The sequence below is a fragment of the Anolis sagrei genome, chromosome 3, assembly GCF_037176765.1.
Source record: "Anolis sagrei isolate rAnoSag1 chromosome 3, rAnoSag1.mat, whole genome shotgun sequence".
Taxonomy (NCBI): domain Eukaryota; kingdom Metazoa; phylum Chordata; class Lepidosauria; order Squamata; family Dactyloidae; genus Anolis; species Anolis sagrei.
The window spans coordinates 3184277-3198932 of record NC_090023.1 but is presented as its reverse complement, the minus strand read 5'-3'; the positions used below and the strand labels follow the sequence as shown (position 1 = coordinate 3198932).

At 45.9% G+C, this 14656-nt stretch overlaps 1 protein-coding gene across 2 annotated transcripts in view; it reads right to left on the bottom strand.

The window, feature by feature from the left end:
• ARRB1 (arrestin beta 1) overlaps positions 1-14656 on the bottom strand; it is a 171807-nt gene that overhangs the window by 119469 nt on the left and 37682 nt on the right. The window contains exon 2 of one of the 2 annotated variants that reach the window (XM_067466415.1): positions 7473-7502. The exons of the other annotated variant lie outside the window; for it this stretch is intronic. Within the exon in view, the coding sequence (XP_067322516.1) occupies positions 7473-7502 (30 nt within the window). The remainder of the gene's footprint in view (positions 1-7472; positions 7503-14656) is intronic. 2 annotated transcript variants of the gene reach the window in all.

Here is a 14656-nt window from a genome sequence, read left to right as displayed (position 1 = left end):
TGGAAACCGGCCCGAGTCCCCCGATAGTGTCTAGATCTAAGGAAGTCATGGTCCCCATGCTCTATTCTGCTTTGGTTAGACCACACCTGGAATATTGTGTCCAATTCTGGGCACCACCATTCAAGAGAGATATTGACAATCTGAAATGTGTCCAGAGGAGGGCGACTAAAATGATCAAGGGTCTGGAGAACAAGCCCTATGAGGAGTGGCTTAAGGAGCTGGGCATGTTTAGCCTGAAGAAGAGAAGGCTGAGAGGAGATGTGATAGCCATGTATAAATATGTGAGAGGAAGCCACAGGGAGGAGGAGGGAGCAAGCTTGTTTTCTGCTTCCTTGGAGACTAGGACGCGGAACAATGGCTTCAAACTACAAGAGAGGAGATTCCATCTCAACATGAGGAAGAACTTCCTGACTGTGAGAGCCGTTCAGCAGTGGAACTCTCTGCCCCGGAGGGAGTGTGGTGGAGGCTCCTTCTTTGGAAGCTTTTAAGCAGAGGCTGGATGGCCATCTGTCAGGGGTGATTGGAATGCAATATTCCTGCTTCTTGGCAGAATGGGGCTGGACTGGATGGCCCAGGAGGTCTCTTCCAACTCTATGATTCTATGATTCTATGATAGAGGGGAGAAGACCGGTATACAAAATTGCTAAATACATAAATAAATAAATATGGAGTCCTCTTTGGGGAGATAAAGCAGGGTATAACAACCACAACAACATATTTAGGAATGACTTTAAAACTGGGTTCTCCAGTTTTGTGGGAGTTGAAGTCCAAAACACCTGGAGTGCCCAAGTTTGCCCATGCCTAGTGTAGCTGCACCCGTCAAACTACAACTCCCACCGCAAGGGGTTTCCCTTTCTCAAGGTGGCAAAACCACCAAGTACTGTACAATGGCACTTTGCAGCCGGAGCCTCTCCGGGCCGTTCTCCAAGGGCGGCCTGCCAAGAAGCCTCTGCCCAAACCGCCTTCCTAGAAACCCCAGGAGCCGAGCCAAAGGTCCCGCTGGCAAGAGGCACCAGAGCCGCAGGAAGCGGCCACCACAATGGGATCCAGATGCGCCGCACGGAACAAGGTGGAAGGAGAAGGCAAAGAAGGCGGCCGCCTTGCAAGTCGCCCCAAGCTGTGTTCCGAAAAGGAAATACATACAATTAACAAGACTTTGGCCGGGGAGGGGGAGGCTGGATTGTCTGGACTTCTGCTCCATTCCACCCACACTCCTGTCATTCCTTTGGCAACACATGGCTAATGATGAAGGAGCATTTCTGCCGCCACATCCGAAGGATCATCAAGTTTGCAGACGACACCAAATTGGGAGGGATCGCCAATAGTCCAGAGGACAGGAGCAGAATTCAAAACGATCTTGACAGATTAGAGAGATGGGCCAAAACTAACAAAATGAAGTTCAACAGTGACAAATGCAAGATACTCCACTTTGGCAGAAAAAATGAAATGCAAAGAGACAGAATGGGGGATGCCTGGCTTGAGAGCAGTACGTGTGAAAAAGATCTTGGAGTCCTCGTGGACAACAAGTTAAACATGAGCCAACAGTGTGATGTGGCGGCAAAAAAAGCCAATGGGATGTTGGCCTGCATCAATAGGAGCATAGTGTCTAGATCTAAGGAAGTAATGCTACCCCTCTATTCTGCTTTGGTTAGACCACATCTGGAATATTGTGTTCAATTCTGGGCCCCACAATTCAAGAGAGAGATTGAGAAGCTGGAATGTGTCCAGAGGAGGGCGACTAAAATGATCAAGGGTCTGGAGAACAAGCCCTATGAGGAGCGGCTTAAGGAGCTGGGCATGTTTAGCCTGAAGAAGAGAAGGCTGAGAGGAGATAGCCATGGATAAATATGTGAGAGGAAGCCACAGGGAGGAGGAGGGAGCAAGCTTGTTTTCTGCTTCCTTGGAGACTAGGACTCAATGGAACAATGGCTTCAAACTACAAGAGAGGAGATTCCATCTGAACATGAGGAAGAACTTCCTGACTGTGAGAGCCGTTCAGCAGTGGAACTCTCTGCCCCGGAGTGTGGTGGAGGCTCCTTCTTTGGAAGCTTTTAAGCAGAGGCTGGATGGCCATTTGTCAGGGGTGATTTGAATGCAATATTCCTGCTTCTTGGCAGAATGGGGTTGGACTGGATGGCCCAGGAGGTCTCTTCCAACTCTTTGATTCTATGATTCTATGATTCTATGGCCAAATGTCCAGGATGAACTTGGTTTTCCTTTGAACCTAAAAGGAGGTGGCTGAGATACTAGATGTCTTTTTTTCCTCTTGGTTTTTTCAGGATTCAATTAAGCTTCAAGGTGCAGGGTGCACCTACACTACATAACAACAACAACAACAACAACAACAACAACAACAACAAGACCCCTTCCATACACCTGTATAAAATCCACATTGAACTGGACTGTATGGCAGTGTGAACTCAGATAAGTCAGGGCCCTTCCACACGGTCCTATAACCCAGAATATCAAGGCAGGAAATCCCACATTATCTGAGTGTGGACTCAAATAACGCACTTCAAAGCAGATATTGTGGGACTTTCTGCCTTGATATTCTAAGATATAGGACTGTGTGGAAGGCCATCCAGACTATGAATGCAGATAATCCACAATGGGCCATTGTAGGTTTTTACAGGCTGCATGGCCATGTTCTAGAGGCATTCTCTTCTGACATTTCGCCTGCATCTATGGCAAGCATCCTCAGAGGTAGTGAGGTAGTGTAGAGGTATCCTCATTACCTCTGAGGATATTTGCCATAGATGCAGGCGAAACGTCAGGAGAAAATGCCTCTAGAACATGGCCATATAGCCCGAAAAAACCTACAACAACCCAGTGATTCTGGCCATGAAAGCCTTCGACAATACATAATCCACAATATCTGCTTTGACCCAGGTTATCTGAGTCATAGAATCATAGAATCAAAGAGTTGGAAGAGACCTCATGGGTTATCATCCAGTCCAACCCCATTCTGCCAAGAAGCAGGAATATTGCATTCAAATCACCCCTGACAGATGGTCACCCAGCCTCTGTTTCAAAGCTTCCAAAGAAGGAGCCTCCACACTCCGAGGCAGAGAGTTCCACTGCTGAACAGCTCTCACAGTCAGGAAGTTCTTCCTAATGTTCAGATGGAATCTCCTCTCTTGTAGTTTGAAGCCATTGTTCCCTTGCGTCCTAGTCTCCAAGGAAGCAGAAAACAAGCTTGCTCCTTCCTCCTCCCTGTGGCTTCCTCTCACATATTTATACATGGCTATCATATCTCCTCTCAGCCTTCTCTTCTTCAGGCTAAACCTGCCCAGCTCCTTAAGCCGCTCCTCACAGGGCTTGTTCTCCAGGCCCTTGATCATTTGAGTCGCCCTCCTCTGGACACATTCCAGGTTGTCAATATCTCTCTTGAATTGTGGTGCCCAGAATTGGACACAATATTCCAGGTAAAGTGGTCTCACCAAAGCGGAATGGAGCATGGGGAGCATGACTTCCCTAGATCTAAACACTAGTCTTGATGCAGGCCAAAATCCCATTGGCTTTTTTTGCCACCACATCACATTCCTGGCTCATGTTTAACTTGTTGTCCATGAGGACTCCAAGATCTTTTTCACATGTACTGCTCTCCAACCTATAGAAAGATGGGAGCTGTAGTTTGACAAGGTCTTAACCATTCCAGCTTGTCAACATCTCCCTTCAATTGTGGTGCCCAGAATTGGACGCAATATTCCAGATGTGGTCTTTCAAACCAGGAATGGAACATTTTCCAAATTTGGTTGCATCGTGTTGTCCTCCACCAGCCTTACAATCAGGAATGATCGACTACAACTCCCATCACTCTCTTGCCAGGAGTCTAACCAATCTGGCAGGTCAGGGATCTCTTCTGTCACGGGGAACATAAGATCTTTGTTGTGGTTCTTGCTGGGCGGAACAGGCAGCCAAGAGAGAGCCTCCCTCATTCCAGGAAATGTCAACTCACCCCAGGAGGTTTTGCACAGGAACCACAACCCAGAAACAAAATGTTTCTCACAAGCCAAGCAAAAAACCAAACAAAACAAAGTCTCCCTTAGTCTCTTGCCAAGGTTTGGATGTTTTGTTTCTACAGAGAGCCCTTCAGTACAGGGACAGGCACTCCCCGCGTTTCCTCTTTTGTTATTTGCACCAATTTCGTTGGGAAACCTGCTGTGGTTGCATCTAAACCAGGCATGGGCAAACTTTGGCCCTGCGGGTGTTTTGGACTTCAACTCCCACAATTCCTAGCAGCCGGTAGGCTGCTAGGAATTGTGGGAATTGAAGTCCAAAACACAAGATTCTGGGAGTTGCAGTTTGATAAGGTCTTTAGTCATCAGTGTAAATGAGGCTCTGTGCCTCAGCAAACTAAAACTCATAGAATCATAGACTCACAGAGTTGGGTCATCCATTCCAACCCCATTTTGCAAAGAAGCAGGAAAATCACATTCAAAGCACCCCTGACAGATGGCCATCCAGCCTCTGCTTCAAAGCCTCTAAAGAAGGAGCCTCCACCACACTCCGGGGCAGAGAGTTCCACTGCTGAACAGCTGTCTCTCACACTTCCTCGTTCTCAAGTGGAATCTCCTATCTTGTAGTTTGAAGCCATTCCTGTAGTTTGAAGCCCAGAATAAGGAAAATTCCCAACAATATGTCCTCAGAATGCACTTTACTACCTGTTTAGGACTGACTGCACTCCATCATCTGTTTAAAAACCCTATACCAGATCTATCCTACCTTGTTCATGTCCAGCGTTTAATTTTTTAAAAATTCATAAACTATTACATTTGGCACAGTCACAGGTTTTTAAATCCTTGTGTGTTACTGTTCATTGGTTATTGTTTATATGTGATTTATATTAATTGTATTGTATTTATTGTTTTGTTTATTGCTTTTGGTTTTTATTGATATGTTGTTGGGCTTGGCCTCATGTAAGCCGCTCCGAGTCCCTTGTGGAGATGGTAGTGGGTATAAATAAAGATTATTATTATTATTCACGTACCTCACGAAGGCTGACCTGGCCGGGGTGGTCCACGCCTTGGTCACCTCTAGATTGGACTACTGTAATGTGCTCTACGTGGGGCTGCCCTTGAAAACGGCTCGGAAATTCCAACTGGTCCAACAGGCAGCAGCCAGGATGTTAACCGGGGCTCATTACAGAGAGATGTCAACTCTCCTGTTCAAGGAGCTCCACTGGCTGCCGTTTATTTTCCAAGCCCAATTTAAGATGCAGGTGCTTACCTACAAAGCCCTAAATGGTTTGGGACCTGCCTACCTGCGTGACCGCATCTCTGTCTATGAACCCACGCATTCACTTCGTTCATCCGGAGAGGCCCTGCTCGTGATTCTGCCTGCGTCGCAGGCGCGCTTGGTGGGGACGCGAGACAGGGCCTTTTCTATGGTGGCCCCCCGACTCTGGAACGCCCTCCCCAAAGATCTTAGACAGGCCCCAACATTGGCAGTCTTTAGAAAGAACTTGAAGACCTGGCTGTTCCGATGTGCCTTCCCAGATTAGGAAAACTCCAACAACAAGTCCCAGAAGCACTTTCGTAGAATTAAGATTGCTGCACACCGCACACTGCACTTGCCCTCTAATCCTTATATACCTCCTGTCACATCAGCACTTTTAATCCTGTACCCATTACTCTGGCCCGGCCCAGTTTTATAGTGTCTTGATGTATTGTTTATTGCTTGTTGTTGTTTAATATTGCTTTAATTGTTTTTAATTTGCTTTAGGTGCTGTATTGTTATGTTGTGTTTTGTGGCCTTGGCCTTTGTAAGCCGCATCGAGTTCTTCGGGAGATGCTAGCGGGGTACAAATAAAGATAATAATAATAATAATAATAATAATAATGTTCCATTGTGCCCTAGTCTCCAGGGCAGCAGAAAGGAAGCCTGCTCCCTCCTCCCTAGAACATATTCCCCTCCCATCTTGGTCCATGGCCCTCATCCTTTCTCTTCTTAGCCTCCTCTTCTTCAGGCTAAACATGCCCAGCTCTTTAAGCCGCTCCTCATAGGGCTTGTTCTCCAGACCCTTGATCCTTTGAGTCTCCCTCTTCCTCGGGATACATTCCAGCTTAGTGTCAACATCTCCCTTCAATTGTGCTGCCCAGAATTGAACACAGTGTGGTCTAGCCAAGGCAGAATAGAGCATGGGGAGCATGACTTCCCTGGCATTCCACTCCTAGGATTCCACTACATTGAGCCATGGCAGTCCAAGTGGCGTCAAACTACATTAAATTGTACAGTGTAGATGCACCCAAGTCCCCAGTGGCGCAGTGGGTTAAAGCGCTGAGCTGCTGAGCTTGTTGACTGAAAGATTGCAGGTTTGATTCCAGGGAGCGGCGTGAACTTCCCCTGTCAGCCCTAGCTTCTGCCAACCTAGTAGCTCAAAAACATGCAAATGTAAGTCGATCAATAGGTACTGCTCCGGCGGGAAGATAACGGTGCTCCATGCAGTCATGCCAGCCACATGACCTTGGAGGTGTCTATGAACAACGCCGGCTCTTCGGCTTAGAAATGGAGATGAGCACCACACCCCAGAGTCAGACATGACTGGGCTTAATGTCAGGGGACTACCTTTACCTAGATGCACCCAAAAGTACAGTAAACTAACATTTAGAATTAATACCAGTATTTACGCCTACATGGTAGTGTCAGTCTTAACAATACCCTATACTAAAAACTGGAAAGGTCACTTTCTACACAATATCGTAAACAATTTTGTGCATGGAATGAAGTTTGTGCACACTGAAAAATCCGAAAGCATTCAACAGTCACTCTTCTCATCTTGGACTTTGGACCATTCAGATACCCAGACATGGCATGCTTAACCTGTACTAGAAGTCTCCGGTAGAGATACCACACCAAAACTATACATCCCAGGAGTGAACCATGGCCTTTAAAGAGGTCCCAAACCTTTCCGTGTTCATAGAATCATAGAATCAAAGAGTTGGAAGAGACCTCATGGGCCATCCGGTCCAACCCCATTCTGCCAAGAAGCAGGAATATTGCATTCAAATCACCCCTGACAGATGGCCATCCAGCCTCTGTTTAAAAGCTTCCAAAGATATTGTGTAGATACAATATCTTTTCCTCTGCACTTTCAATTCCCAGCCATCCACTGATCATAGAATTATACAGTTGGAAGAGATCCTAAAGGCCATCTAGTCCATGCAGGGAAAGCACCATCAAAGTACTCCCAACAGATGTCCATCCAGCCTCTGCTTAAAAATCCACATTGCCAGTCTTTGCAATATGGAGCTTGCATCTATACCGTAGAGTAAATGCAATTTGGCACGACATTAACTGCCTTTAACTGCAACGGCACAATGCCCTGGACTCCTGGGAGATGTAGTTTGGGGAGGCCCCAGCCCCGATTTCACTCTTGTGCAATCCCAATGCACCCTGATGACTCCAAGCAATCCAAATGAAGCATTCAGTGAGGCATGCAAAACCCCAGAGATATAAAAACAAACCGGTACCTGTATTTGTAGGCTGCTGTCATGTTGCAGCTGGGAAGAAGCAAGGCAGAGAACAGGTGAGGAATCAACACCCAAAGCAGCCACTTACAAGGGTTTCTGTCTGTACAGGTTAGTCCTAACACCAAGGATGGGCATCATTAAACCCGAGGAATCAAGCATTCTCGGCTTGGGAAAAAAGATGCACCCAAGGGTGCATCCACACTGTAGGTTTAATGCAGTTTGGCACTGCTGCAACTGCCACAGCTCAATGCTGTAGAATCCTGGAAATTGTAGTTTTACGAGGCCAAAAGTGTGGGTGCCTAAACAAAACATAGTTAGTCCTAACCCCAAGGATGGATATCATTGAACCTGAGGAATCAAGCATGATCTGCTGGGAAAAACAGGCACATTCAAGGGTGCATCCACACTGGAGGTTTAATGCAGTTTGGCACCACTTCAACTGCCACGGCTCAATACTATGCAACCCTGTGAGTTGTAGTTTTATGAAGTCAAAAGTGTGGGTGCCTAAACAAAACATAGTTAGACCTAACCCCAACGATGGACATTTATTAAACCTGAGGAATCAAGCATAATCTGCTTGGAAAAACAGGCACATCCAAGGGTGTATCCACACTGTAGATTTAATGCAGTTTGGCATCACTTCAACTGCCACAGCTCAATGCTGTGCAACCCTGTGACTTGTAGTTTTATGAGGTCAAGAGTGTGTGTACCTAAACAAAACATAGTTAGTCCTAACCTCAAGGATGGATATCATTGAACCTGAGGAATCAAGCATAATCGGCTTAGAAAAACAGACGCATCCACATTGTATGTTTACTGCAGTTTGGCACCACTTCAACTGCCACAGCTCAATGCTGTGCGACCCTCTTATGAGGTCAAGAGTGTGGGTGCTAAACAAAACATAGTTAGTCCTAACCCCAAGGATGGATATCATTAATCCTGAGGAATTAAGCATACCAAGCTTGGAAAAAACATATGCAAACTGTAGGTTTAATGCAGTTTGGCACCACTTCAACTGACATGGCTCAATGCTATAGAATCCTGGAAATTGTAGTTTTGCAAGGTCAAAAGTGTGGGTGCCTAAGCAAAACATAGTTAGTCCTAACCCCAGGGATAGACATTTATTAAACCTGAGGAATCAAGCATAATCGGCTTGGAAAAACAGACGCATCCAAGGGTGCATCCGCACTGGAGGTTTAATGCAGTTTGGCACCACTTCAACTACCAGGCTCAATGTTGTGACACCCTGGAAATTTTAGTTTTACGAGGTCAAGAGTATAGGTACCTAAACAAAACATAGTTAGTCCTAACCCCAAGGATGGATATCATTAAACCTGAGGAATCAAGCATAATCAGCTTGGAAAAACAGATGCATTCAAGGGTGCATCCACACTGGAGATTTAATGCAGTTTGGCACCACTTCAACTGCCATAGCTCAATGTTGTGACACCCTGCAAATTGTAGTTTTACAAGGTCAAGAGTGTGGATACCTAAACAAAACATAGTTAGTCCTAACCCCAAGGATGGATATCATTAAACCTGAGGAATCAAGCATGATCTGCTTGGAAAAACAGACATACCCAAGGGTGCATCCACACTGTAGTTTGGCACCACTTCAACTGCCACATCTCAATGCTGCAGAATCCTGGAAATTGTAGTTTTACAAGGTCAAGAGTGTCTGTGCCTAAGCAAAACACAACTCCCTAACTATAGCATTGAGCCACATCAAAGGATAGGCATTATGAAACCTGAGATATTAAACATCGTATTGTGAAGATTAGAAAACTGGCATCTAAGAGAGCATCTTTGGAAGTGGGTTGTGCATAAATACAGCTACTTTTAGTTGTCATGGATCCATGCTATGGAATTATGGAAATTGTACAAGGCCATTAGCTTTTCTACTGCCCAAGAATGCAGGTGCCTCTCCAAACTACAGCTTCTACGAGGGTTGAATGAAAAGTAATGCCTCCACCTTCGTTACTTGGGTTTGGATGGGAATACTTTAATAAACCAAACGCAGAAATAATCCTTAGAATGTGCTCTTTAATGACCACTATTCATTTTTCCACACAATCACCAGACTATTGGATACATTTCTGCCAACAATGAACAAGTTTTCTGAAGCCGTTACGAAAGAAGTCAACACTGTTTCCGCAACCAGCGTCTCACCGTTCTCTCATCCTGGGTACCCATCATGCACAGATCTTCTGATAGCCAAGCAAAGCAATAATGTGACCCACACATTCTTTGAAATGCCTATTATGCTTGAAATGTCTCTCTGAGTGATACGACGATCGTCCTGAATCAATCTGTCAACAATCTTTTGCTTGTGAAACTCAGTGGTTGCTGTCACAGGACGCCCAACTCTTTGTTTGTCACGCAAGTCGGATGTTCCCACCTCAACATCTTTAAACTTTCTCACCTAATGACGCATAGTTTTCACATCAACACAATCACCATAAACAGCTTGCATTCTCTGATGAATCTCCTTTGGGGTGACACCTTCTGCTGTCAAGAATTCAATGACTGCACATTGCTTAAGTCGCATTGACCGACCATCTGCACAGGGTTCCATACTTTGCACTTTAACAACACAACTTTCCAATGCAAAGTCTTCCTGTCATAAATGGAACTGTAGAGGAGAGTCTACTGAATAAGCCAGTACCTCAAGACTGCACGTTGCTTAAGTCGCATTGACTGACCGTCTGCACAGGGTTCTATACTTTGCACTTTAACAACACAACCGTTCAATGCTAAGGCTTCCTGTGATAAATGGAACTGTAGAGGAGAGTCTACTGAACAAGCCAGTACCTCAAGACTGCTCGTTGCTTAAGTCGCATTGACTGACCGTCTGCAGAGGGTTCCATACTTTGCACTTTAACAACACAACCTTCCAATGCAAAGTCTTCCTGTCATAAATGGAACTGTAGAGGAGAGTCTACTGAGCAAGCCAGTACCTGCCTCATAGGTTGCTTAAGTTGCATTGACCGACCGTCTGCGCAGGGTTCCACACTTCACACTTTAACAGCACAACCATTGAATGCAAAAGCTTCCTGTGATAAATGGAACTGTAGAGGAGAGTCTACTGAACAAGCCAGTACCTCAAGACTGCATGTTGCTTAAGTTGCATTGACCGACCACCTGCGCAAGGTTCCACACTTCACACTTTAACAATACAACCAGAGGCGACCCTAGGTAATTTTCAATGGTAAGCAAACAGTATTTTGGTGCCCCCCTCCCCAACCCAATCACTGATATATATTTTCTGTTCATCGTGGGAGTTCTGTGTGCTATATTTTTGTTCAATTCCATCATTGGTGGAGTTCAGAATGCTCTTTGATTGTAGGTGAACTATACATCCCTGTAACTACAACTTGCATATGTCAAGGTCTATTTTCCCCCAAGAGCGCCTCAAGAGCACCCCTAGGCAAAATCAGCTATACTGAAAATGCTTACTTTGCGTAATGGGTCGAGCCGCCCCTGAATACAACCATTCAATGCAAAGGCTTCCTGTCATAAATGGAACTGTAGAGGGGAGTCTACTGAACAAGCCAGTACCTGCCGCATACCAGTACTGCCATCTGTTGAGGAGTTACGAAGGTGGAGGCATTACTTTTTCTGCTACGGCTTCCTGCCCAAATGGAACTGTAGAGGAGAGTCTACTGAACCAGCCAGTACCTGCCACATACCAGTACTGCCATCTGTTGAGGAGTTATGGAGGTGGAGGCATTACTTTTCATTCAACCTTCGTACAGCCACTATTAGCTGTCATGGCTCCATGCTATAAAATTGTGGAAATCGTAGTTTTACAAGGCTGTTAGCTTTTCTACTGCCCAGGAATGCAGACGCCTCTTCAAACTACAGCTCCTAGGATCCTGTAGGATGAAGTGGGCTCAAGTTGCATTAACTCTACAACCTGGGGATCACAACCAGACACAGTGAAGACATCTGCCCTTGTGCTATGCTACTCTACTGCTGAGTACGCATGCCCAGTGTGGAACACATCTCACCACAATAAAACAGTGGATGTGGCTCTGAATGAGACATGCCGCATTATCATGGTGTGTCTGCGCCCTACACCACTGGAGAAATTACACTGTCTAGCCAGTATCGCACCACCTGACATCCGCCGGGAAGTAGCAGCCAATAGTGAAAGGACCAAGGCAGAGACACCTCCAGCTCATCCCCTGTTTGGGTATCAGCCAGCACGTCAACGACTTAAATCTAGACATAGTTTTCTAAGATCTACAGACACACTCGCTGGAACACCTCAGCAAGCGAGAGTCCAAAAGTGGCAGGCTCAAACCCAGAACCTCAACCAATGGCTGATACCAAATGAGAGACTCCCCCCCCCCCCCCGGGCACACAGAAGACTGGCCGACTTGGAAGGCGCTGAACAGACTGCGCTCGGGCACCACGAGATGCAGAGCCAACCTTCAGAAATGGGGCCACAAAGTGGAATCCTCGGCATGCGAGTGTGGAGAAGAGCACATCACTGACCACCTGCTGCAATGCAACCTGAGCCCTGCCACATGATGCACAAGGAAGGACCTTCTCGCAGCAACACCAGAAGCACTCCAAGGGGCCAGAGACTGGTCAAAGGACATTTAATCAACTACCAAACTCACAAATTTTGTATTTTATCTGTTTGTTTGCTTTGTTCTGTTAGAAATGTAATATAATTGACTGGTTGCCCTGACACGAGAAATAAATACAGTGCAGATGCACTCTTTATCTTTGGACCTGATGCTAAGCAAAACACCGGCGTAAAGAAAAGCAACGACAGATGCTTCCTATCGATTGCCATCCGATCCCTTGCAAGGAAATTCCCTAGAGCGACATGGCGACGTTCAGCCAGCAAAATCCCAAAGCAGTCGATTCATTCATTTCGCCCATCGACACATTCTCTGTCGGCACAGAACCGATCCCACACACACCGAGTGGGCGTCTGACGGAGGAAGAGATCATGCGCAAGGCCGTCTCAGAGAAATACTGGAGGATGCTGAGCGCAAAACACTGCGTGTGTGAGAGAGATAGAGAGAAGCATAGGATCCAAAAGTTCAAAGGGACCTCCAGAGGACATCTAGTCCAGTGGCTCCCAACCTTCCTAATGCCACGACCCCTTAATACAGCTCCTCATGTTGTGGTGACCCCCAAACATAACATAAACAATCAGGCACAGCAAATCACTCTCAACAAAAGATTCCCCCCAGGCACCTCCAAGCCATTAAATGCTAATCAAGGTGGTCAGTTGAAACATTCACACCTCGCTCCAGCAGACAAGAGTCCTTTGTCCCATAGAATCATAGAATCAAAGAGTTGGAAGAGACCTCCTGGGCCATCCAGTCCAACCCCCTGCCAAGAAGCAGGAATATTGCATTCAAATCACCCCTGACAGATTGCCATCCAGCCTCTGCTTAAAAGCTTCCAAAGAAGGAGCCTCCACCACACTCCGGGGCAGAGAGTTCCACTGCTGAACGGCTCTCACAGTCAGGAAGTTCTTCCTAATGTTCAGATGGAATCTCCTCTCTTGTAGTTTCTCTCCCTGGTCATTCCACAGATATATAAACCCTTTTTCCTACTTCCAACAGACCTCACTGCCCTGAGGATGCTTGCCATAGATGCAGGCGAAACGTCAGGAGAGAATGCCTCTAGAACATGGCCATATAGCCCACAAAAACCCACAAGAACCCATTATTTTCATTATTACTTCATTACTTCAATACTGTTGTTGTTACTTCATTACTGTCATGTTATGAATCATAATGTAAATATCTGATATGCAGAATGTATTTTCATTCACTGGACCAAATTTGGCACAAATACCTAATACGTACAAATTCAATACTGGTGGGGTTGGGGGAGATTGATTTTGGCCTTTGGGAGTTGTAGTTGTTGGGATTTATAGTTCACCTACAATCAAAGAGCGTTCTGAACTCCACCAATGATGGAATTGAACTAAACTTGGCACACTGGACTCCCATGACTAACAGGGTTTGGTGGGCATTGACCTTCAGTTTGGGAATTGTAGTTCACCTACAGCCAGAGAGCACTGTGGACTCAAACAATGATGGATCTGGACCAAACATGGCACTAATACTCAATATGCCTAAATGTGAACTCTGGTGAAGTTTGGGGGAAATAGGCCTTGACATTTGGGAGTTGTAGTTGCTGGGATTTATAGTTTACCTACAATCAAAGAAAATTCTGAACTCCACCAATGATGGAATTGAACCAAACTTGGCACACAGAACTCCCATGGCCAAGAGAAAATACTGGAAGGGTTTGGTGGGCATTGTCTTGAGTTTGGGAATTGCAGTTCATCCACATCCAGAGAGCACTGTGGACTCAAATAAGGATGGATATGGACCAAACTTGGCATGAATACTCAATATGCCCAAATGTGAACACTGGTGGAGTTTGGGGAAAATAGACCTTGACATTTGGGAGTTGTAGTTGCTGGGATTTATAGTTCACCTACAATCAAGGGGCATTCTGAACCCTACCAATGATAGAATTGGACCAAACTTCCCACACAGTAACAGAGGGCCAGTTGCATGCACAGTTATGTGCACACATTCCACAGGCCTTCTGCGCATGAGAGAGAGTGGGCCCAACCTCTTGCCATGTTGATGATCCATGTGGGCCTGCAAGCAAAACAAGGCAGCTGGCCATGTGCACATGAGAAAGCCAAAGAGCGAGGAGTGTACATACAGGAGTGGCCAGAGGCATTTAATCTGCTTTGCTCTTAATCCACTTTGAAGTAAACCTGCATTCATAGATTGCCTTGCGACAAACATCCCCGTTTTAATCCTCTGCAAAACTAAAGGAACACTCAACCGTGATGTCTCCATGTATTCTCATGCGTCATTTAGTTGGGATTGCTGTTAAAACATTCTCAAAAAAGAAACTTTTAGACTGAGGGTGCATCTAAGGAGTCAGGAAGTTCTTCCTCATGTTCAGATGGAATCTCCTCTCTTGTAGTTGGAAGCCATTGTTCTATTGCCTCCTAGTCTGCAAGGAAGCAGAAAACAAGCTTGCTCCCTCCTCCTCCCCGTGGCTTCCTTTTACATATTTATCCATGGCTATCATATCTCCTCTCAGCCTTCTCTTCTTCAGGCTAAACATGCCCAGCTCCTTAAGCCGCTCCTCATAGGGCTTGTTCTCCAGACCCTTGATCATTT